The 23877-nt window shown below is 37.7% G+C and overlaps 1 protein-coding gene across 13 annotated transcripts in view; it reads left to right on the top strand.

The window, feature by feature from the left end:
* Positions 1-23630, top strand: part of MAGI2 (membrane associated guanylate kinase, WW and PDZ domain containing 2) — a 659127-nt gene extending 635497 nt beyond the window's left edge. For all 13 annotated transcript variants that reach the window (XM_088134918.1, XM_088134917.1, XM_088134920.1 and 10 more), the window contains one exon: positions 20654-23630. In XM_088134918.1, coding sequence (XP_087991044.1) covers positions 20654-21453 — 800 coding nt within the window. In that variant the 3' untranslated portion in view covers positions 21454-23630. The remainder of the gene's footprint in view (positions 1-20653) is intronic.
* The last annotated feature ends 247 nt before the right edge of the window (positions 23631-23877 follow it).

Consider the following 23877-nt stretch of genomic DNA (forward strand, 5'->3'; position numbering starts at 1 on the left):
TATATAAAAATGCCTAAGGAACTAGCAACCAATACAGAAACAATGCAATAAATTTAAAACATAAAACATGTAGATTAAAACACAGAGCAGTAGTTAAGAACCAATTGTTTGTTGGTTGAGGCAGAGATTGAGGCAGAATACACACAGACACACACACACACCGCAGAGGTATAGAACTGATGGTAGCAAAAGCAACAGTGGGGTTGCCTGTTTGGAAAAGGCCATCAATAAAAGTGTTCTAATTATTTTGCTTGGAAGACAGCTCCAAAGTTTTGGTCTTGGCTGGATTCACACTTAAATAGTACACAATTAACTGGGTTTGCATATTGTGTTGTGGTTAAGGCAAAGCTTCTCAAACTGTGGATCATAATCCCCTGAGCGATCTCAAGCAAACTGGAGGGGAATCACGCTCATTCTCATTTTGCCTGGATCCAGGAAGCCTTTTCTAAACTACCACTACTGGACCTGGCCATGGGTGGGATCCAGGTGTTGAGGGGACTCTAATTTGACAGCATTTATGGGGACAGCAAGGCCACCTGTCCAGGACTGAAGTGTTCTAACCTAGTCCCAAGTTCCCTGCATAACTTCCTAGACTTCTTTTTTTTGGGGGGGGGCTAGATGATGGATCTTGGCTTTGAACCTGCATACCTGCTCCAACCTGAGTAGATTAGCTTCCCACTGCCAGGTGTCACAGCCAGGCTATGATCCAATTCTGCCTGGACAAGTCAACAGCTGGGTTATCCAGGCAAAGTTGGAGCTCTTTCTGTCAGAGTGCTGTCTGACAGATTTACTTATTATTTGGGGGGATCATGGCACTACAAAGTTTAAGGTATTGGTCTAGGATTGCTTAGGGTGTTGGTTTAGGACTGGGGAGACTCAAGTTCAAGCCTTCCTTCAGTCATGGAAACTCACTTAGGGACTTTGGGCCTGACTGGCGTTATCTTTCAGCCCAACCTACCACACAGGGTTGTCTTGAGCAACCACAGGATAGATATAATCCTAACAAATAAAAAAATATATATTCTAAGCCAGAAACTATGGTTTTCAATGTGCAATTGTTAGGTCCACACAGCAGGCTAAGCTAAAATCAAATAAACTATATTATGACTTTGTGTCATAAAGTTCCTTGCTACCAAATTCCTATTAGGGGTTAATGGAACAGAAAGAAAGTATTTCAACAACCAGGCAGTTTTGCTTGGGAACAGAAAGGTTTTTTGGCATCTTGGTGCCAATCATCTAAAAATGTACAAGTAATACCAAGGACTTGAATTCTGAGTAGGAAGAGATTGGCACCTGTATTATTGCTACAGTTTAGTTTAGTTTAGTTTAGTTTAGTTTAGTTTAGTTTAGTTTAGTTTAGTTTAGTTTAGTTTAGTTTATTATTATTGATTAGCCATTAGGCCATATCACTATAATCTAGCAGTCACATGCTCCATATAATTGTTCAAAATAATAGCCTGGTTATTGCATCCTGAAACAGTTGCTATTTCCAAGAATCTTCCAAGGTAGCCACATAGATGCTGTGTGGCAGTAAATCAAATGAAATACAACCACAGTTGCAGTCAAAGAGACCTTCACTACTCCTTCTATTAGGAATCAGCTGCCTTTTTCACATATCCAAGCATCACTCTTGGATAAAACCTTGGATGATGGCCTTTCCTCATCAACATTAACTTAGGTGTTCTCATATAAGACCTCCAAAATCTCATGAAATGTCAATGATCATCTAAAAATAGGTGTACCCATACCAGTCTAGCGTCAAGTGAATATTGCATTCCCATCCAACATTGACTTGAGAAACAGAACTGTTCCCTTTGGGCTGAACAAATGAATAAACAAATTAATTCAGATCATCTTGTACCACCTTTCAGTGTTCTGACCTTAAGATGCCTTTTGGAATCACCTCAAGGTTTATCCCACCCTTCTCATATATCTGCTTCTTAAATATGTCTGTAAAGTTCTTAATTCATTTCCTTTTATTAATTGTCTGCATGCCTCTTTGTCTTATCTGTATTAGAAAACGGTGGCTACTGCTTATAAACATCTCTTCTAATAATATAAAGCTATTTTGCTATAAATAATAATAATAATAACAGTAATAGTAAATGATTAATAGTGTCTTGATGTTACTGCTTCTGTTAATTCTAATGACTGGTCCTAGGCTGTTCCTCCCCTTCCTTTTAGGAATGGTACCTTCCAGTCTCTCCATGTGCATGAAAAGTGACAAGCATGGCTCCCCCTATTTCTACTTATTGGGCCACCCTAAAGATACGGTGTGTAAACTCTGCCTGTATACTTATCATTTGCTAATATACTTTCATTTTACAGATTTTTTTTTAATGGAGCTTCGTCCAATCGCTTGTAACGTGTTTAATGTCTCCTCTAATAGTAGATTTTGCTTGAACCTGAAAATATAACAGTAAAATTCAGGAGCATAATTTAAAATAAATTGGTGAACACATAGATTTGTGTTTCAGGACATATCTATTTCCTTGAGGTTTATGCAGAATCATTGGCTGAACAAAAGGAACTCTGAAATACAATGTGCTGAATTCTGACACTGCAGGAATAGTGATCAATTATGGGAAAATAAACCTAATTGGCTTTGCTGACCGGTTTGCACTTTGTTAATTTGCCCAAACAAGAGTGACCATTATGTGCACTTGCTCAACACCCTTCTAATCTTCTGCTAGAGTTGCAAGGAGATCAAAAGTTCCCACTTGTACTTTTCGTTCAACTAAACATTTTTGTTATATCAAAACTCTGTACTAAACTCTGCTTACATCAATCCTGATATGTTTTAAGAAGCCGTGTCTTAAATTAACCATAATTCCCCCTTCAAGCCTTTTGAGGTTCTCACATTGCTTAAACTACAATTTAACATCATGTTTGAAAAGAGCCAAAAGACCATTGAAAGATTATAACAATAACAATCCCACGACCTGTTTTTTCAAGGAGGTTTGAAACAAAAGCCCAATCACGCTTCAAGCTGTAGAAAATTACCCTATTTATTTCACTAGAAATTTATTTATTTCACTAGATTTTGGACAGGCAATTCACCTTCGGAAGTATTAACAAACTCTGTGATAGGTAGAACCGAGGAGAGAGTGGTGGTTATTCCTTTGACCTCTTTTGCTAATTATTGCCCACATTTACAATTTCCCTTCTATTGCAAGAGATGGGACAGAATTTGGAGCAGGTCTGGTCTACATTTTCCCTGCATTTGGCAACATAGCAAAGGCTGAGCAGCTTTGAAGTTCATTGGAAACAGAGCCTCTGTTCCCAGTTGCTCTTGGCCAAGCCCCGAATTCTTCCTTGACAGCTTTTCTAATACCAGCTTTTCTTAGGGTCACAAAGAGCCAATGCTAAACGCTGCCAGAGGATCAGGGGAGATTTCCCCCTCCAAGGGAGAACCTGCTCTCCAGCCTTGGGAAAGTTAGTTTAACACATTGTGTAGGGGTTATAGGACTCTAGCCTTACCAAATGTCCAGCTCAAAGCATATTTAAGGAATCTCACTGTGTTCATTTTCTTCCATGTCCCTCTGTTCTAAAATTCATTGTCTATCTAGGCTCGTATAATACTCAGTGCTGTATTTCTTATCAGATGCAATGATAAGGGTCCCACGATAAAGTAAAATTTGATCATTTTCCCATGTGGATCGATAGATATCCACTTGCCGTTGTTTTCTAAGATGGTTTCACATACAATTTTCTAAAGGAAAAAAAAGTATTTTCCATTCTGTCAACTTTTACGGTCGGTGCTATTAAGAAAGAGGGAGCCTCAAAGTAGTTATTATTAATAACATCAGGTAATGACAGAGAGAATGCTGCTGCTGAAGGAAATACTATTTCATTACACTGATTTTGGGATGGCATTAAGGACAGCTTCACTTTTTCAAGCGCTTAATATTGAACTGATTGCATTTTCAAATGATCGAAAAGGCAGGTATCTTTCATGAACAACAGGGTAGCCTCCAAAAGTAATACCTGATCGTAGTTCAAAGTATGAGTTCTGCTCCTTCATTTCAGTTTGTAGAACAGAACAGTTGTTGATTTAGTCATCTGACCATATCAAAAGTATAAAACCAACACAAGTAAATACAAAGAAAACAGTAGAACAAATTCGTAATAAATCATCACCCTTGCAGTTAACCCTAGTCTGATCTAAATAGTCTGTCCTCTTCAAAATTGCCTTTGATATAAAGAGTACAGTCTTACTAGTATGATAAGTAGGTTCGTCCCCTGCAAAAATTAAGACAATTTCTCCTGGATACCCCAGTATTTTTTTGGATTTTAAGTAGGAATCTAAGTAAACAGTCCTTTCTGTTGAATATAGTTTGCAACCAAAGAGGACATTTGCAATGTCTTCAATAGCTGGTGCAGATACACAGTCTTTCTTCAAATGGAACTCCATGGAACCTCCCAGATCTTATCATGGAGTCTAGTTATTCAAAACAAACTCTTGAAAAAGCTCTTCTAAGATGTTGGGGCATGTAGGCTGTTAAATACTTTTCTAGCTGGGAGGCTGATTTGTGCTGAGCCAGCCACTTCAAGGACTTAACATGTTTAAGGGACGCAATATCCTCTTGGGCAGCCACATCCATGACCCTCTGTTTGAAACTTTTCTTGGCCTTCCATTCATTTCAGTTGAAATGAACCTTGGCAGAAGAATATGCTGATGTACATCAAGTTCATTTTTATCCTTTAATGAAGAGGTCAAACATTTTTCTGCTTATATTAATTTTTTTGCCATCAAGATTTTTTTTTTTCTGGATGATTTTTTCCCAAGATGAATAGCTGACTTGCGTGGTGTTCAGCTTCACCTAGCAGAACTCCTACAGATGAAAAATACAGAGACAAAAGATTTTTTACCTGCTAAATTATTGGCATGTTTAGTCATGCGCCTCTTAAAGAAGGATGATCTGAAAATCAGTTCACTAACCCAAAGGAGTAGAAATTGTGGAAACTAACTTAACAAAATGATATTTCATTGCAATTTATTTCCCTAAAAAGTTATGTTTTATTTAGAACTTTTTCAACTTTTCCTTATTTAGTCTGTACCTATATATTAAATGTAAATAACATCCAAATGCGTCAGTGATTAAGTGTAAAAAATAGAATAAAATGCTTAAATCCCATCTTATTCCCATGATATACAAATGCAATTCTCCTTCAAGGAATTGTAGACAATATTCATTTACCAAATATATATATATATATCTCCATTTCAGGGCTTATTCTTAACAATTTTTTATCTGTCATAAAAACTAAAATGCATAATACAGTTTAGGCACAACACTTTCGGGAACCAGGATGAATAACCTCAAATGCATTACAGAAAATATATTTTTCTAATTTCTAATTTTTATATATATATTTAAAATAATTTCACTTTAATGTGAAATGCACCTGCCTTACTTAATCTAGGATCCAGAAAAAAACAATTCAGATTATGAATAAACAAGTTTCTGGTTGAGACCTGGTATGTTTTAATGGTTGAAAATGACATCATAAATGAGTCAGAATTAATGAGCAATGCAATTCTTTATAATACTTTATGATCTCCAGTAACTCAGTACAATTATCCTAACAGATAACTGTCACTGTATGATATTCCTTGCATAGAAATTATTAAAAGAGAAAATCATTGCTGTGTAATCTCCAAGTGAACATCCTTTCCTTATTTCAGTTTTACTTTCACTGCTGGCTACCTGTCTCTGTGTAGGCCAACAACAAATGTCTGCAACAGGGGGGTCAAAAAAGTCAAGATGGCAACCGAAACCACAAGATCAATTTGTGTCTCATGAGATGCACATTTGATCTCATGGTGCTGCTATCTTGACTCTTTTACACAGAGACACCTGTAGATGTTCACTCAAGGTGTTTGACTTTACTCAATCCTTTTTTCAAACTTTATCAAATTGATTTGATGTTAGAGCTGGGTTAACCATTGTGCTAAGTACTTTACAAATTGGAGCTTCTTCTATACTCTGATGATCTATTAGTACCGGAATATTGAATGTAAACTGCCTTTTTCATCTATACAACTTGCCAATTCAACTGCTCACTTATTGCTTTAGCACAGCTAGTTCGGTTAAAGCAACAGACTCAGTCACATGGACTATACCTTTCTTTAGAAGCTATGTTGTCCCCACATATATAATTATTTAGTTCATTGGAGTTCTTTTATATACCTCTCATGGCTCTTTTTTTAATTGGCACAGTATGAGCCTCCTTGGGCAATTATGCATTTCATTCAATGTTAATCTGAAATTGACAGTAGTAAACTCAAAGGAAAATTATCGGAATGTTTACTCTGTGTTTACTCTGTCTTTAAAAGGAGTGATCTGAATTCAGTGTACTACATGGGGAAATAAAGGGGAAGAGAAGTTAAGGAATTAACCTCCTTTATAAAAGATAAAGATTTTTTTAAAAAACAGTTTATATAAAAATTTATGTACTGCCCTACTTCAAGCAACCCAAGGCTAAATCTGAATAAAAATTAGAATTATGAGAAATTATTCGGTTGCGACTTACCATGAAAAAGAAATCAGTATGTATACATAAACATAGTTAAATATTTGACAAATTTATATTCTACTATGTTATGCCCTGTGTTTTGTCAAAGACACACTGCCGTATTTGAGATAGTGTCTGAAGTTTTCTTTCTTTTTTTTCTTTTAAAAAAAGGATCCATTTCAGTCTGGAGAGGTTTGCAAATGTTGTAAATAAATAACATGTATAACATCCTTTTTTTGCACATATGGCATTTTTTTCCCAACCTTGTAAACAAAACAAAACCAAAAAAATTAGAGACGTGTATTATGAGCACCAGCAGGGCCTGACTTCAATCAGGAATTCACATGGTTTCAAAATGCCTTCTGTAAATTACATTTACAGAATTGACATTTTGATAGAACAGTCATTCTCATCATGTAAACTTAAATTATTAACAACAACATCAATAACAAACAGTAAAAGAAATATATTCAGTAGGGAATAGTGTCAGAAGAACAGATTGGTGTACTGCAGAAGTAGGCCAGACATTGCCGTTAGTAGCATCCATGGAGGATGGGGGTCAAAAAAGTCAAAATTGAGGCCACAAGAGAACAACAGAAGCCCCGCCCCCTTTTTAATATGCATTGTTTGTCTTTTTTGAGCCCCCCCCCCATGGATGCCCTGTCTTTACAGTATCAAGAAAAGTTTTAGTGCAGATTGATTTTGCAATTCAGTGTCTAACACAAGCTGATCTGAACAAAAATAAAATGCAAAGAAATAAATAATGGATCTATTCGTTCCATATAAGACTAAGCATTACAAGTTTAAAAGTCATAATCAGAACTGATAGTATACTTAATTTTATTGCATGCCTGCTACAGGATGGCTGTGTCTGTGTGTTGTCAAATCAGTGTATGCTGCTGTAGTTAAATTATGAGTCCAAAAAAAAAAAATGTACTATTGTAAGATCCGTTTCTCAGACAAGCCTGTTGTGAAGTCAGCTGCCAAAAATTCTGGATATCCTTCCAGGTAGAAAAGTAAATTGATCATTAAGGACACAATATTGGAAGTACTCAAGAAATTCAGAGATATGGTAGTTAAGTGAGCAAGTGCCGTTGTCTCCTTGTTTAAGACAAAGGTTAACAGTATGAAGCTATGAATGAGTACAAGGGAAGGGAAACTGTAGAAAATCAAACCTCACCTTTGTAGGTTTCAGGGTTCTTTGAAAGAAATTTATGGTTGATGTGCTTGGAAACAGTTGCCTTCCATTTACTGAGTTTTCCAGGGATGTCCGCAGGGTGTGGTAAAAGTCTGGATGGTGGCCCTGGCAGAGTGTTCGAAGCTCTGCCTTTTTGTGTGTGTGTCACACATGAGGAAGATGAGGAGCTTCGACCTCACTATCATGGCCCCCATCTAGACTTTTTTTTATTATGCCCTGCAGACATCCTTGTGAGTTTCAGTTCAAAGCTGTTAGGAGGCTGATTACCCTACGATTATTACCCTATCACTGATGGGCCCTGTTGGACCTTGACTAGACACCTAAAGCGTCAGGAGGAAATCCATGGCAATTCAGCCATCACCCACAGAGGAAAACCAAGGAAAATGTTGAACAATATAGAAAACAGCCAGAAAGGGAGCGTTCTGGAGTACAGAGGACTATGAGAAGAAGGCAAACTAGAAAACAAAGTGGTCTCCCATTACACCTGATCTCAGTTTGTCTCTTGTGGGGGGAGGGAAGACATGGATCAACAGAGTGGGTTACATTTGGGGGCAGGATGCCAACTTAGATATGGTAACTGGTTGCTGATGAGATGCACCGCTGCTGGTTTATAATTTAAATATAAATTCATTTGTTTATCATTTAAATTTATTGAGCCACCTGCTGGGTAGCCTATAAGGGTTAAAGACAAAAACAATATATTTAAATCACTAATAAAAGAGAGTCTACTGGGAGGCAAGGTGGTGGTGGTGGAAGTAAGCTGACTAGTTTGGTCTGAATTCCACGCAGCATGGATGACCAATGCCCACCAAAAGAAAGAAGAGACAGAGAAAAAAATCCAGTGGCAATCAACAGCACAGAACAAAAGGCAGAGAAAGAGCAAAATAATATTTTCCTTCCTTCCACATCAGGAGTCCAAGAGAGTCATAGCAGGGGAAGGAAATAGCTCTTAGCCATTTACCCAGCATGTACATCTTCACAGTGATGTACAATTGTGTTAGCCTGAGGCATCCAGGTCTTCAGGACTCTCCTGAAGAACAGCAGGGTCAGGCAGGGCTGTCCAGCTTTGGGTAAGATGCTCTTCCAAAGTGCAAGCGCCATGATAGAAAAGGCACAACCGCTGGCTCCCATCAGTTGGCACTGCTTGACTGATGGGCCCTGAAGCAGGCCAACCCTGCAGGATCTTACAGGATGGGTAGAAATAATGGGAGAGAATTGGTCCTTCAAATACTTATGGATAGCGAGCATGGGCTTCTGATAAACCAGTCACAACCTATTCTCTTAGACGGCATAAACTTGCATTCTTTTGAATTCAGCTACCTGATCTCCTAGTACTTTTAAGCTTTTGCCCAGTAAGATTGAAATGTCCCCCCCCCCCATCAATTCTGCTCTACCCCCACTCGATGCTATGAAAAGTAAGCATCAGTATTGTCTTTTCGTTGTGTGATAACCTTGAATGAACAAAGCATGCTTGTTTACATTAGGGTTTCTTTCTCAGTGGCTACATTCTCATGCCTCCAAGTACGAGAGGAAGATGCCAGTTCGATGAATCAAAACAGCAATTACTAACTTTGTGCTGTAGTTCTCCATTAAAATATATTACCCTGAAATTCTAGCTCTCTTCTGCCTCAACTAACAATTCAAGGTGAAATTTTAAAATTCAGTCAATAGTTTGTAGCTAGCAGAAAATAGGAATTCTATTCTAGTTAGTAAGTAGCAGAAGATCAGAATTCTATTATAGTTAATAGCTAGCAGAAAATCAAAAATCTATATTAGTGATATTTGCATCAGATGTTATTTATATCTGTCCTTCACAGTGTGAAATAAACAAAGCAAAGCAAGATCAGAAGATGGTAATCATAAGAAGTGGGCAGCTTCAAGCTGCTATTATCTAAATATGTTCTTGTAAAAACAGGATGATAAGGTGCTGAACATCTTTTGACAAAAATCTCACTGGAGTAAAAAGATTTTACTTTCTCTTCTCATTGTATTAATTAAAGAGGGGACAATGTGTACTTTTGGGAACCCTCCTCTAGAAGAGAACTTTGTAAAAGTAATTGTTGACTGATAAGCTGTTAGATCACGTCTGCACAGCATGATGCACCAAGTATGTCGCACCAGATGTGTTTAGCATCCCATCAGGAATCTGAGAAAACTATTGTCTTTTGTTGCCAAGGGCTACAAAACTGAGGGCAGGAAACTCTTGACAGATTGATGGGCTAGATTTAACTTGGTAGATCACACAGGACATGCAGACACAGGATCTGGTTTGGCAAATCTTTGGAAACTTCTGGGTGAGTAACCTATTTGGTAAGGGAGCAGGGGTTGGTCTGTAAAGCCAAACATATCAGGTGAATAACTTAACACAATACAGCGTACCCAAGACTGCATGAATAGGAAGCTTAAATCAAAGGCATACATGGAAAATTAAACACTGAAAATGAAAAATTTTCAGTGTCGAGGCCAACAGGAAAGAGAAGAACTGTCTGAGCAGAAGAATTAAGTTGAGGAAGAACAATGGTTATTCAAACTGACATTGTTAAAATTATTGACAGGAAATTATAGGATTAAAAAAAGAGTGGTGGTTAAAAAAAGAGAATTACTCCAGGAGAAATGGCATGGTTAGAACAATTAGAGTTATCATAACTCCAGGTGATCGCTAGAGGTCAGCAAAGGCTTAGTGAGGTGAGTTTTTCATCTTTTCTGGCCAATTAGTAGTTCTTAAGAATTCTGCAGCCCAGATATCACAGCCGATCAAGTTGTATTTTTTTTAGTTTTGGTGGGGGAGGTATTTTGGACAAAAAGTGTGTTTGAGCTAAACTTCTTTTAAAGGACAATCCTACTGCTCTTCTCAGATTAGTCTGACTTTGAAGGGTTGAAGGATTCTGGTTCCTTGCTGGTGACAGATCAGTAGGACAGAAGTAATGGCCCAGAGACCTTCACCCTTCCTTTCCCAGCCAACTTTTCTCGGTTGCCATTCCTTTGCAAACAAGGGGAAGAAGAGACTTCCAACCATTTGAAAATAGGTTGGAGAGGATTCCTTAGGTGCAAACTTGCTCCTGGTGTCCCAAAGCTGGGTTCTTTCCCTTCCCCTACTTCCTTCTAATATCAGAACCCTGATATCAGAGAAAGAAAGGCTGGGAGTGTTGTCTTAAGTACCAGGAGGCGAGTCCAGTTTCAAATTTCACCTCTGAGGTTGGAACTCTCTTTCCAGCTTCAGAGAATCCTGTTTTGTCCTTGGTCCCTGGAATTCTGAGCTGGAGGTTATAGACTGGTAACCTAAAATACAAATACAAGGAAGTCTTTCTGTCAGTTATAATTTCCCACTTTTTCTGAATTGAGAAACTGCCATTAATTAGTTTAAAATACATTAGGATATTAAACCAACTTCAAATGTCCTGGCTAATACCAGAGCACCTAATAGGATGAAGCAAGAAACTCTAGTTGGTGGGAAACTTCCCAATAGGTTTGCCTGCTCTCATAAAAGAAAGAAAAAGGAGACCGTGTGCTTTGCCAAAAGATTTGCTCAGAATTTGGCTTCTAGAAAAATAATATTGTCTAAATCCGTCTTTTCTGGGTTTTTGACTGAATATTTTAGCAATGTTTTATGAAGTTTTTAAAAAGCTAGGTTCTTACTGGCTGGGTATCATTAATAAAATGAGCTGCTTGCTGTTCTTAAGCTGATAGGCTGGGATGTCCATGAGTGTACAGCTGTGTGTGTCAAAAAAGTCAAGATGGCAGTCGTGATCATACAATCAAAACCCAACCCCTTTCCCTGTATACAACATGCACAATGCATGTAAACAAGAAAAGGTCTTTGATCACGTGATCATGGTCAGCATTTTTATTTTTTTGATCCTCCCTCACAAAACACCTCTGCCTGTAGGATTGTAGCTAATATAGTATACACTTCCTATGTCCTAAATATTTCATATAAATGATAAGATTAATTGCTTAATTTATTAATTGCCCATGTCTTAAGTTATTTATAAACACCTCAAATGATGGAGTATAGCTAAATGATATTAGTAAAGTTATTTTAAATTCATTATATTTCCTAATTACATACCAATTTTGCTATAGTTTTTACAGCCTTTCTTTGGCTCTGCATAAGACGTAGTCTGGGAGAATTTTTTTTCATCCTTAGGCAGAACTCATTTGAATAGGAAGAGCAATTATCATTGTGAAAGTTGCCTTTTTAATTGCTTTGAACGTATCATACTTTAATATGAACAGTTGGAGTGACAGAGCTCCCCATGAGTGATCTACTGTGAAGTAGAATAGAAATAATATTTTGGCACAGATATTTGATATGTTGATGGCAGCAAATTCAGGCTCCTTCCCTTGGGATATACCCACCCCATAAAGAATATATACAACTTGTATCTATGTATAAAAGAAATCAAAAGTGGAATTGAGTCTTGAGTTCCATGGCAGTTGAAAGATAGTAGAGTTGGGTTGGTAAATATAATTCTATAGGTTGTTTCCATGGCACAAAGACATATCATCCAACAACTTTCTTGAAAATAAACAGATCTAGATCTGATGGGAGGCTTCTTTAGAACTCAATGGACATCCATCGGAGCTCCATAAGGAATTATAGAGAATATAAACATAACCACTGATAAATGTACATGTAGCTTGATCACTTGTCATTTTGTAATTTCTAGCACAGTGGTAAAAGCATTACCAAACCATTTGTATCTATCCAAGTCAAGAACTGATGGTGTAGCCCACCCATGGCAGAAAAAAAGTATGAATGAGGAATGTTTCAGGTATAATTTAGAACCCTATTTTGCCTGCTCCACATCTGAAGAGCAGCATGGGTTCATGTGTAACACATGAATGAACACATGATTTGGAATCTACCATGGTTTGTTTCTTATGGGATGATACGATGTACACCATCCAGAGTAACATGCATGAGATGGGCGGCTATATAAATTTGATAAATTAATAAAATAAATAGAACAGGATTGAGTGGCTTGTAATCATAATTCATACAATATTATTTATTCTTACATTGCATTGCCTTTCAGGTGCTGTAGTAGCTTTAGGGGTTAAGTATTTAATCTTCAAAGATAGCCACTTCCTTTGTGAATTGCAATTAAAGAAAAGCCAAAGTTCACATTGATTTTGCTATGAGACATAACAGTTGTCAGTTCTACTGTTGAAGGATAAATGGTCATAGAAATAAAAAGAGTGTTTAACATTCATGATTTTTTTTTCTATTTGGCTATAAATTATGAATCGGGAAATAATGTGGATGAACGTAAGCAGTGTGAGAGTAGAAATCCATTAATAGGGTCTGCATGAGAATGAGGAGATCCATACTAACTAATTCCACAATGATTTTCTGTTACCTCTCATCCTATTCTATATCAAGATTTTGCCCTCTAAAATATCTGGTAAAAATGAATGAGAAAAGAGGACATGGCACTTCTTAGAATTCCATCAGGACTATGTTCTCCTTGAACTTGTACATTTTTTGGTCTCAACTTCCTGTTTTACCCCTTTCATTAGGATGTGTTTTGGAGACGCACTTTTGGATTCTGTTGTTTCTAGAACATTTCTCTTTGTTCTTTTTTAAGCTTCTCTCTTTCCTCCATTAAAACATTTCTAATTTAAAGAGAGCTTTCATGAGCATGGATTCTGTAAGCCCTGTAGAGTGGTATCTCCAAGTGAAGTGATGCAAGTGTGATGCCATATGGCCAAACAATTAGCAATCAGCAGGTAAATTAAGCTTGAAGAACCAAGATATTGCCCACCCTCAAATGAAAAATAGGTTAATTAATCTGAGTTCTGTTTGGAGCCTATTGATCTCGTGTCCCTTACTGACATCATTAGAAGTGTCATGAGGTTTGAACTACACATCATCCCAAATTACGCAGCTATATCAATAAGCAGGAAGCCACTTTTCATTCTTCCTGTCTATGTTTCTTCTTCCATTTTCTTCCACTCTTTGCTTTGAAGCCCTAAGTGGGAAAAGGCCTGGAGAAGAGAGGGGAATAACAGTTCCATGACTCCCATCAAAAGTAGCCAATGAAAAAGTGACTGGGTGGTTGAGAACAGGTTATTATTCAGAGCGGCAAAGAATTATCAGAAGGAGCAATTTGGACTGGAAAAACAGTAGCCCTTCATACCAAATTTACATTCCAATTTGGGTAAGCAAAATCTCCATTTGTGATGAGTTCATAGGCGATTTGAAAGAATCTGAGCTCAGCATCCTGTAGGAAGAGATAAAAGAGCTCCAGTTCCCCGAGGTCCTTATTATTTTAATACCTATCTAACTTGAGTTCAGCCAGAGAGAATTACAGAATATAGAGCCCCAGGAATAGGGAGTCTGGGCTGATAGACATAAAGATGGACAAAAACAGAAGTTGGGCTCTGTGATATCATGAATAAAGATGGAATGATTTAGGGGCTGACTGATTTTTGCTAGTTGCTTTTAATTGAATAAACAAAGTTTCTAGCTGTTAACAAGTCAAGCTGAAGGTAGTTTAATTATAATTCTCTTCCTGTTTTAAAAGGGCAGTGTGAAAGTTGCTAAAGAGTCTCACACTGAGAAGAATCCGATTAAGCAAAAGCTGCAGGAGGCCTGAATTAAGAGGGTCAAAGACTAAAACAATGTTTTGTGATTTTTATACTACTCTTGCCATATAAGAAACAAACCATTGTGGTCTTTATTGGCTGCATCTACTTCGAAGAATAACATTTGCCTCCTGGCAGTTCCTCACTTCACAAACAAAATTGTAATGTAGCATATTTGGATTCCTATCTAGACAGTTTTTAGACTGTTCAGAAAGATTTCTGTAGAAGAAGAACTCTGACATTTAGGGAAGTGTTTAGAGTTTGATGTAAAGCTGGAATCAAATGATGGCTAATCACATGATCAGAACTCTCCCACTGTGTCTTGATTTAGGCTTCCTTCTGTGATAGGAATAATTTTTCTCGTTTATCTATTATAAAAATTAATATATGATTGATGAATGAAAGAATGAATGAATGAATGAATGAATGAATGAATGAATGAATGAATGAATGAATTGCCACCACTCCCAGATAAATGAAAAGATCTAGGGATTCATGATTGTAAGAGGGGAATGAAGAGCCAAAGGTTCTTCCTCCATGGTTCTGTAAATGTTTGTGTGTGTGTGTGTGTATGTGTGTGTTTAGTTGTGTGTGTTGTTTCTATAATATCTAGAACATCTCTTCCAAACTGATTTTTTGAAGTTGGATAGATTTAGCTCCAAAGATTGAGCAGTATAAATGACCGAAAGTGACAGATTTTTTTCTCCTTTGTAAATGTATTGAGGTCACGCAGCTATGATGTACTTAGCAATCTAAATTCAAATCCCACTTATCGGTTTGTTATAAAAAGTATCAGCAAGTCAGTACCTTTCAGACTAAGTATTTTTTTTTTTTCTTAACAACCATAGCACTCTTAACCTCTTAGACAGAGAATAAGAACACAAATATAATGAAAAATAGCTGAGAATCCATCCAAAATCCAACATAGGGAAGCAAATGGAAGATTCTGTGGTTTTAGCCAGGAATGTTATAAAATTTATTTTTTGTAAAATTTTGAAAAATTTAACTTTGAGATGTTGTGGCTTAGAGAGGAGAAAAAAATAAATCTGTGTGTATTAGCAAAAGTATATGCTTCAGAAATGCTAACAAATATCTTCAGAATTTACCTGTAAGCTGAAAAGACCAAAAACATTAATTTAATGGCTATAAAGCATAAAATTGGGTATTTTTCATATTAAAATACGTTATAAAAAGTTATCTTATTGATGGTTCAGCAAATCCAAATGAATGGTTTGAGCAGAAAATCACATGATGTTAATATTCTGTGATATACCCCTGTGATTTCTGAAACCTAGCATGGTTAATCATGACAGCCACAGAAACAATAAAATGTATAGTGATATTTGGCTGGGCATTTTCATCCAGAGAAAGAGGAGACTTGCTAGGAAGGTGCATTAGGAGACCATTGAAATTAGAAGAACCTGATGTCCAGAACATACCCGTATACCTCCAGGTTACCTTATGCAGCCCTTTAACCATTTAGATTTGTAGCCACTGGTTTTCACACTTATAGCCATTGAAGGATATCAGAAATAAAAATGGGATACATCACCAGAAGCAGCTTTTTTCTTCTTCTTTTGTCTATACAGAGGGCCTTCCTTGCACCTATTCACTTGCATTCAGTCTCATAAAACTAAAAGTATCCAGTGTATCTTATATAAGAATTTGTCCAGAAAGCTTACTTGTTGTTCAAGCCTGATAGATAGGACAATTTGAAAGTTGAGACCTGCGCCAGAGAAGTTGTAAGGATATGGCTTTCATATATTCACTTTATCTGCTATGTTTTTGCCAATTGATGTCCCGGAACGACAACTGTCAGATTTCCCATGCTGCTAAGAGTTATACTTTCAGCCTTTCTGAAGGGTTCTACTTTGGGAAAGGTAGCTCTAGTACAATGAAAAAGGATATAGAGTAATTAATAAATTATGGGCAGGAAGAAAGGCTTTATACAATATAGTGGAGCCATATCTAAGACATGGAATCAACGTAATCCAGAAACAACCAAAAATGCATGTAATTTAATAACTAGATGAACAATTGTTTATGCTATGGGTCAGAATATTCTCAACTGCAGAAAACTCTTCGCTTTGTTCGACATATCCCTTGTTACTCCTCTCTCACTTCTTCTCACCATCAACATTTTGATCACTCCAGAGCAAGTTCTGTTGTGTTGTTAGAGGTAATTTGAGAAGGCAAGGATTGTATAATTTGTGAAATTAGGCCTGAACGTGCCAGATAACTATTTAGATGTAGATAATTTAGTACAGCTTTGACTCAGTGAGTACTGATTAGATGAATACATTGTGTGAGTTAACTCTTTCCACTTTCCTCAATAAATAGTTTGAAGGGATAGCAGAACTGAACTCTTTGTAACCTGCTTTTATGAAGACAGAAGTTTCTAAGGAGACCTGCATTGCATCTGTACTTTTGCACACCTTCCAGGCGAACACTATGCAATTCCTCAACACCCTGATTTTAACTTCTTCATGCTGCTTTTATGCTTTTTTGTGGCGCATGACCAGGGTTCTCCACATCTTCAGCCACATTTAAGTGAGGCCATTTTTGGGCTTGTCATTTAAGCTACTTCTGCCCTTTGCTCAGGGGTGGGGCTGAAATCTATGGCAGTTTAAGAAGAACATGTATTTATTTGTTTATAAATGTCTGCCCGTTGAACACACATCCAAATTAAGACAGTTTGGAAGCAACTTGAAAAAGATTCGGTCTGGACAGAGGGCTACCACAGAATTCCTTTAGACCAGTGTTGTCCAAACTTGGCCACTTTAAGATGAGTGGACTTCAACTCCCAGAATTCCCCAGCCAGCATGGCTGGCTGGGGAATTCTGGGAGTTGAAGTCCACTCATCTTAAAGTGGCCAAGTTTGGACAACACTGCTTTAGACAATGACTTTGCCTCAGTTCCTGCCCATCCTTGCTCTTCCTTTGGGTGAGAATATGTACCTCACAGAACCCTTTTCTTAATTTCATTATTTGCCACATCCAAAATGTGGGTTTTCTTATCTATTTATATATCTTTGGCTTTAACTATCAGCCTAATGAATTGCTTAACGTTTATAGTTTGGCTAGTGTACTGTGTTAACCAAACCGGTTTAATTTCAAGTCCAGCAGGGGTCATGATTTGATCATAACCTTCTCTTTTGCTTCTTTAAAACGCTCTATACAATTTTTACTTGCATTCTTTTCATTTGCTTGCATTCATTTCACTCTTTCAAAATATGTAAATTAATTTCAATCTGTAATGTTAGCCCCCCCCCCCCACGTTACATTAAATCAAACAATGGTCATGGAGACTGCCGCTGGTTTTCATGTTTCCCGGAGGAATCCTCTGTGGGGTTGTGGGGATTTTTGCTTTGTTTTCTCTTCTCTTCTTAAAAAAATGCTGAAATGATAAAATGGGAAGAAGGGGAAGAAGAAGTAATACTAATAGTTATCGTTAGTTATAGATATAACAGTAGTGGTTTGTCATTCAAACACACTGTGAGTTAATCCTCGAGGCAAAAAATGCTTGGCAGCTTGGCAGCATCTTGGACATGCCTGGCATTATACTCAGCAGACAATCAACTGCAAGGGTTGGCCTGCAACAATCAGGAGCACACTAGCCAAAAAGACAGGCGTTCTCACAGCAACATGGAAAAGTGTTGTGTACTTTGGAAGTAGAGTGGAAAAACATTTCCAGGGGTGGTTCTGATGCACAGTGGGGGTTTATAGAGGACAATGTTATACATTTCTGCCCTCCAAAAATGGTTGCCAGCCCGAGTGGTTCTGATCTAGCCTTTAGCCTCCTTCACTAAATGAACCCAGCCAGTCAGAGGCGTTTTGAGCAGATGGTTACATGGTTTGGATTGCATAATGATGGGCAGTGAGCCTGGATGTATCGCAGTTGTCCTCCCTATGGGGTTTAATCTAACTCTGCTTTTGCTCTTGGTTAACCTGCCTTCAAAGATATTGCATTCAGTCCATTTTGATGTGTTTTCCAGTGGAGAGTAGGCTGGGTCGAGGTTTAGGAATATGCAACTAGGCTGGTGGTGGTGAACTTCCTGACCTCATTCTTGTCCACTGAAATACTAAGCAAAAGGTCAAGGGCCACTGCTAAACTGGGTAGACTGGGGGGAGCCGTGCAGAGGAAGGTACCTATCCTGCCCTCCCCACCCACAGTCAATCAATAGTTTATTGGATTCGCAGTTGGGAAGTTTGCTTCCACCAGCCCAAGTCCACGTGCCTATATTCACACAGATACTTTATTCTAAAGTTTCCTGGTTTTCCCTAGAATAGCAGAGCAAAAGGGTCAACCCTTGGGTCAAGATAACACAGATACTGCATCTCTCCCTACAAATACAGTAACATCTTTTGAGTATGAACTCCTAATTCATCCCAGACAGGGGCACATAGACATTCACAAAAATCAGCTCCCAGATCAGCTTATGTGAAGTGGGCCAACAAAGACATTTCAAGCTGCAGATGGTAATTAATGGAGGGTGTTGGTTGCAGGGGCATCCAGAGGGTGTAGTTAAAAAGTCAGCTGGGCAGCCATAATGATGCAATCAAAGCTCCACCTGTTGTTTTTAATGTGTGACGCGCATTAAAAAAAGGGTGGACCTTCAATCACACCATTATGGCCACCATCTTGACTCTTTTGTTAACCATACCCTGCGGACACGGTGTGTTTGAGCTTTTAGCACTGGGCATGCTTAAGCAGAAGTAGGTTTGATTTTGTTCAGCACAATTGTCTTGTGGATCAGGGATATATAAAGATGGTAAACCAAAAGATTTGATGAAAATAACGTTCTCCATAATCCTTACCGCCTTCACTGTCACCACTGGCAGAAGAGAGGGAAGTGTGTGTGTGTGCGTGTAGATGCAAGTAGGGGACTGATATTATGAAAAGTGCATGAAGAGAGGCTAAGAACACATTCCATCCAGACCAGAGGTAAAGAAAAAATAATAATAAAAACCTGATTTTCTGTTGTTGTTGTTATTATTAATGTTTTCAAGGTGGGAACATGTATTACAGAAGACAATGTATATGCTCTATCGGTAGGATCTTGAATTAAAATGACAACCCATTGAAATATAGTTAAGTCCCATTAATTTCAGTTTCAAGTAAGTTCAGTTAATGTAATCCACTGAATTTTTGGTATCTCTGACTTACCACGATCTTCAGTTATTACTCATCCTCTTTGTGGAAAGCGCTTTGATCCAGGAAATGGCATGGATAATATCAACGTATGTGGGATTAATATCCATTATGTGTGTATATTAGTCATAAAGCTGGAAGAAAGTGGAAAATTGTGCTCTGGGATAGAAGGTTGTTAAAAAGAAGCCAAGTGTTACAAGCCAAAAAGATGTTTAAAAGCCCATCCTACTTTATGGGTGGGATGGTTTTAAATGCATTTTTTTCTTTGTCCAGGCACCCAATGAAAACGTCATTATTTCTTTGGGTTGCATGGATATACTCAATGAAATGAACAGATCCACTTCATCATGTCTTGCCATGTCCTTCTGTTTGCAAACTTTTTCCATGCAAAGAAGTTATTAACTTGAATGAAATGCATAAGACTTAAGGGAGACATGAAATCACCATTGAAAGGCCAATTAATTGAATCTGCAATATAATTTAAAAATCCAGCTCTGAACGTACACGTCAGTAGCAACTATGATGGTCAGTAAGGTGCAGTCATATTCAGCGATGAATGCTGCATTTCCCAAGGGTTACAATATAGATGATGGACTCAATTCTGCTGCATAGTGTAGTGCATCATGGTTAATCTACCATCTTTTTACAACCACTGTGATTATCGAAGTTACGTGGTAAGAGCCAATGTTCATTCTTAAGAATTGAGTCGAAGGCCCAATTTTTGATAAAACAGGGGGATTACAAGTGTGGCACAGGGGAAGGAAGGATTGAATAATCTTTTCCTGTGGGCCAATCCCCTTCTTAAGTCCCGCTTCCAAAATATAGCCAGAGAGCAGATATGATTGACTTGAGAGTTCAAAAAAGCCAAGCACTTATCTCTCTTCTTCTGCTTTAGAGTCTCTATTCAGACAGCCCATCATGGCTAGCTTTTTTAAGATAAAAAAGCACCCCAATTATGAGAGATACAGCTCTCAACATGCAACTTTAGAAGAGCATAAAACATAGAAAAGTTAGCAAATGCTCCTGAGTTAAAATTTTGACTGAAATTACCTCTCTTATTTTCTTGGCCCCTCTCTCCTTTTCACCAAAATTATTGAAAATTATAGAGGCTACTTTCTGTTAAACTGCTAGGCATTGTAATATATTTTCTACGCAAGGCTATGGAAATAACCTTGTTTCTCTTCATTAAAACAGACGAACCAAACTCCTGGAGTTCTCCCGCTGCCACCTCCCCAGGTCTGTCGGAAGTAACCATTTCCCCTGATGACATTGTCTCGCCATTATCTTCATCACATCTAGCCCAATCTTCTGACCCTTCCCGCCAGATAAACCCAGAATCAGCTTGGGATATCAAGAGGGAACATCATGTAAAAAAACCAAAGGAGCTTTCAGTAAATGGCCATAAAAAGAAAAGGTTAGGTGAACAGACAGAGAGATCTGCAAGTCCTAAGAAGGTAGACAGGTCAAAGCCTGAAGCGGTTTTGAGGAAAGCAAGCTCAGAAGGCAAGAGTAAGACCAGTGAAAGTGGCAGGTCACTGCCGGAAATTAAGGCAGCGGGACTGAACACGATGGCTGAGGCTGGCGTCAGAGAACATGGATGTGCTGGAACCAATGATGAATGGGTTGGGAGATCCAAGTGGCTGGGAAGCAAAAGAGGGGGATCCCTTGGAACAAAGGATCATTATGTCCCGGTTGCTGCAGAGAAGAAATCGGCTGCAGCTTCCGAACACGTCAAGCTGGATTCCACTGGTGCTACCAAGACGTACAGTAGCAATAGCTGCAGCTCTCACGGAAGTGACATGGATCATAACCAGAAAGAATCCGACAGGAAGCCCAGTGAATTCTCACGGAAGGGACATGTCCATTCCATTTCAACACACAATACCAACCCTACAGCTCGGAAGGCAACTGTCTCACCAGGACCATGGAAGATTCCTGGTTCTGATAAGCTACCTGGTGTTCTAAAATCTAGCACTTCTGCAATGAGCAGATAAGTCAACTGTTACCGTTGCCTTCTCATTGTTTCACAGTGATGCAGAACATCCTTCTTATTTCTGTCTCACATTGTTTTAATTTATTTTAACTCATATACATACATGCTCAAAATACAGAGAAATGAAAACAGTAATGTGTAATTCTATGACAACATGCATAATGTCTTAATAAGTTAATGGAAGATATAGTCACTCTTGTATCTAAATGTGACCTTAATGTACCCAGTTTCATTTCAGAGACTTTGGCAGCTATGGAAGAAACCAAAATAATATGAAGGACAGTTGACCCACAAAGACAGTGCAGTGTAGCTTTAGTTTGATGTTTTCCACTGCATGAAGGACTTGGGATTTTCATTCAGACTTTATATCAAGAAACTGGAAGAAGTTAGAGCAATCATAAACTGGAACATCGCCTTAAATAAAACTGCACGGAGAAAGTTAAAAGTGGAAATAGAATATTTTATCTGAATTAAATGTTGTAAATAAATAGTTCTCAACATATCTAGACAGGGGTTTGAACCATTTGAAATTGTAAATCCATGGTATGTCTCTACTGTTAACACTTTGGAAAAAAAACTGCCCAATATTAGTAGCATAATTCATTATGCAGGGTGAGGAACCCTAGTGGATTAGCTGAAGCAGAATCATTTCTACTTCCATTCTGTGAACAATCCATCTTTCTGTACATTGAGAAAAGAGGGTGGAACTGTATTCAGAAATCTAGCCTCAAAAGCATCTTATGGATTTCTCCCCACACACGCATGCATACAGGCACACCTATAGATTGGGATTCCCAAATATCACATAGGTTTCACGTGGGTAATTGTAACATACAATTGCTGGATCACTATAATGAGACAGTGATTCTTGAAAGATTAAAAGCTGAAGTTTCCTATCAGAACAGCCTTGGTCTCCTGCAGGAACTCATAATCGTCTAAATACTAATTCAGCTTGTTTTTAAAATGACCATCTTTGAATTTTATTCTTCATTGCACTCTAGAAAGTCTAAAATAGTTGTCCAGAACAGTCCTATTTTATTATATAAACCCACCAGGCAACTACGTGTTTCTTCCTTCCATATTCTATGTCTCTCTTGCTTTTAAATTTCACGTCTTCAGTGCCATGATAACATTTCATTTGCACACCGATGAAGTGTGGCTTCTTCAATGAGCTCCATGAATCAACTCTTATTTCTGAGAGGTTTGCTATTTTTTTTTAAGCAACAGCAATAGGAACAAGAGTAGCAGCACTCAGTAATAATGTTTTGTTTTGTTTTTTAGGAAAATTATTATTTAACTTGAAAACATTTCTCTGGCAAACCCTCATATTGCTCAGAAGTAACACTGTTTGGTGAGCAGAATCCAGTTACTTTTAAGATCAGTGGAAGTTTTGATTTGGAGAGGGGTATGAAAAAGTGATGGAATATTAGCCAAACAGCAGATCACCATCTTGTTAGTCCCATTCAACCAACAATCAGAGTTACCCGTGTTTCATTTGTTTTCTTTAGGAGCTACGGAGCTATCTTTCTACTAAATTAGAATGAAAAGAAGAAAGGATTTTGCACCTTTGAAAAGAAAATGCATATTTAAGATCTAGTCCCATTATAGTTTTTTTAAGAAAGCACAAAGATATGTAGCTGTTTACAAAATAGAATATCTATCTGTCTATATATATTAATTAAAAAAATAGAGATATATCTTTATTCCCAGCCTAGACATTTGGCATAATTTGCTGTTAATTTATTAAATATGAAATGTGGACAGGACTTCTCTAATTAGTAGGGAAGGCCATGTCCTGCTATCTCACTTCCTTCATATAATGAACAGGAACAAACAGCAAAGGGGAAAAAACTGAGATTCTGTTTGCATAAACTCCAGTTTGCACACTGTCCAGCCCTCCTTTGTGCAGATCACTGCTTTATGCGGCTGTAATTGATAACCTGTGAAGACATCATTTAAACCCCATTCCAAATAATATTTCTGTGTAGTGTTAGCTGTGAATTTACCTTGTACAGCTCTATTGCTATAAATATAATTCCATGTATTAATAGTCACAGAAAAGCTGTAAGTGAGCAACTATTTTTATGAAACACACCACTATGGATAAATTAACTTTTACAGAAATCTTGTTTACTGTATGATATTCTAAACCACTCAAATAAAATATATATCCAAGAATCTTTTTTTTTCCCAACTGTTTATACTGTGCAATTCATTATGGGAGGGAGGAAGAAACTAAAGGTCTAAGAAGCTAAAAGCTCTGGAGCTCAATCAAATTTCACTTCAATGTTCAATTCCCATAACTAGAATACCAGAGTGCTCTCCTGGAAACAGGAATGAGAAGCCTTTTATCTGGGGAAGCAAGATATACTGGCCACGCTGAGTGGGCACTGTTCATTTTCTCTTCCGTGAATTTTATTTTATT

Source organism: Python bivittatus, unplaced genomic scaffold, assembly GCF_059951505.1.
Source record: "Python bivittatus isolate LINGU-HERP-01145 unplaced genomic scaffold, Pbiv_v1 ctg000120_np1212, whole genome shotgun sequence".
Lineage (NCBI taxonomy): Eukaryota > Metazoa > Chordata > Lepidosauria > Squamata > Pythonidae > Python > Python bivittatus.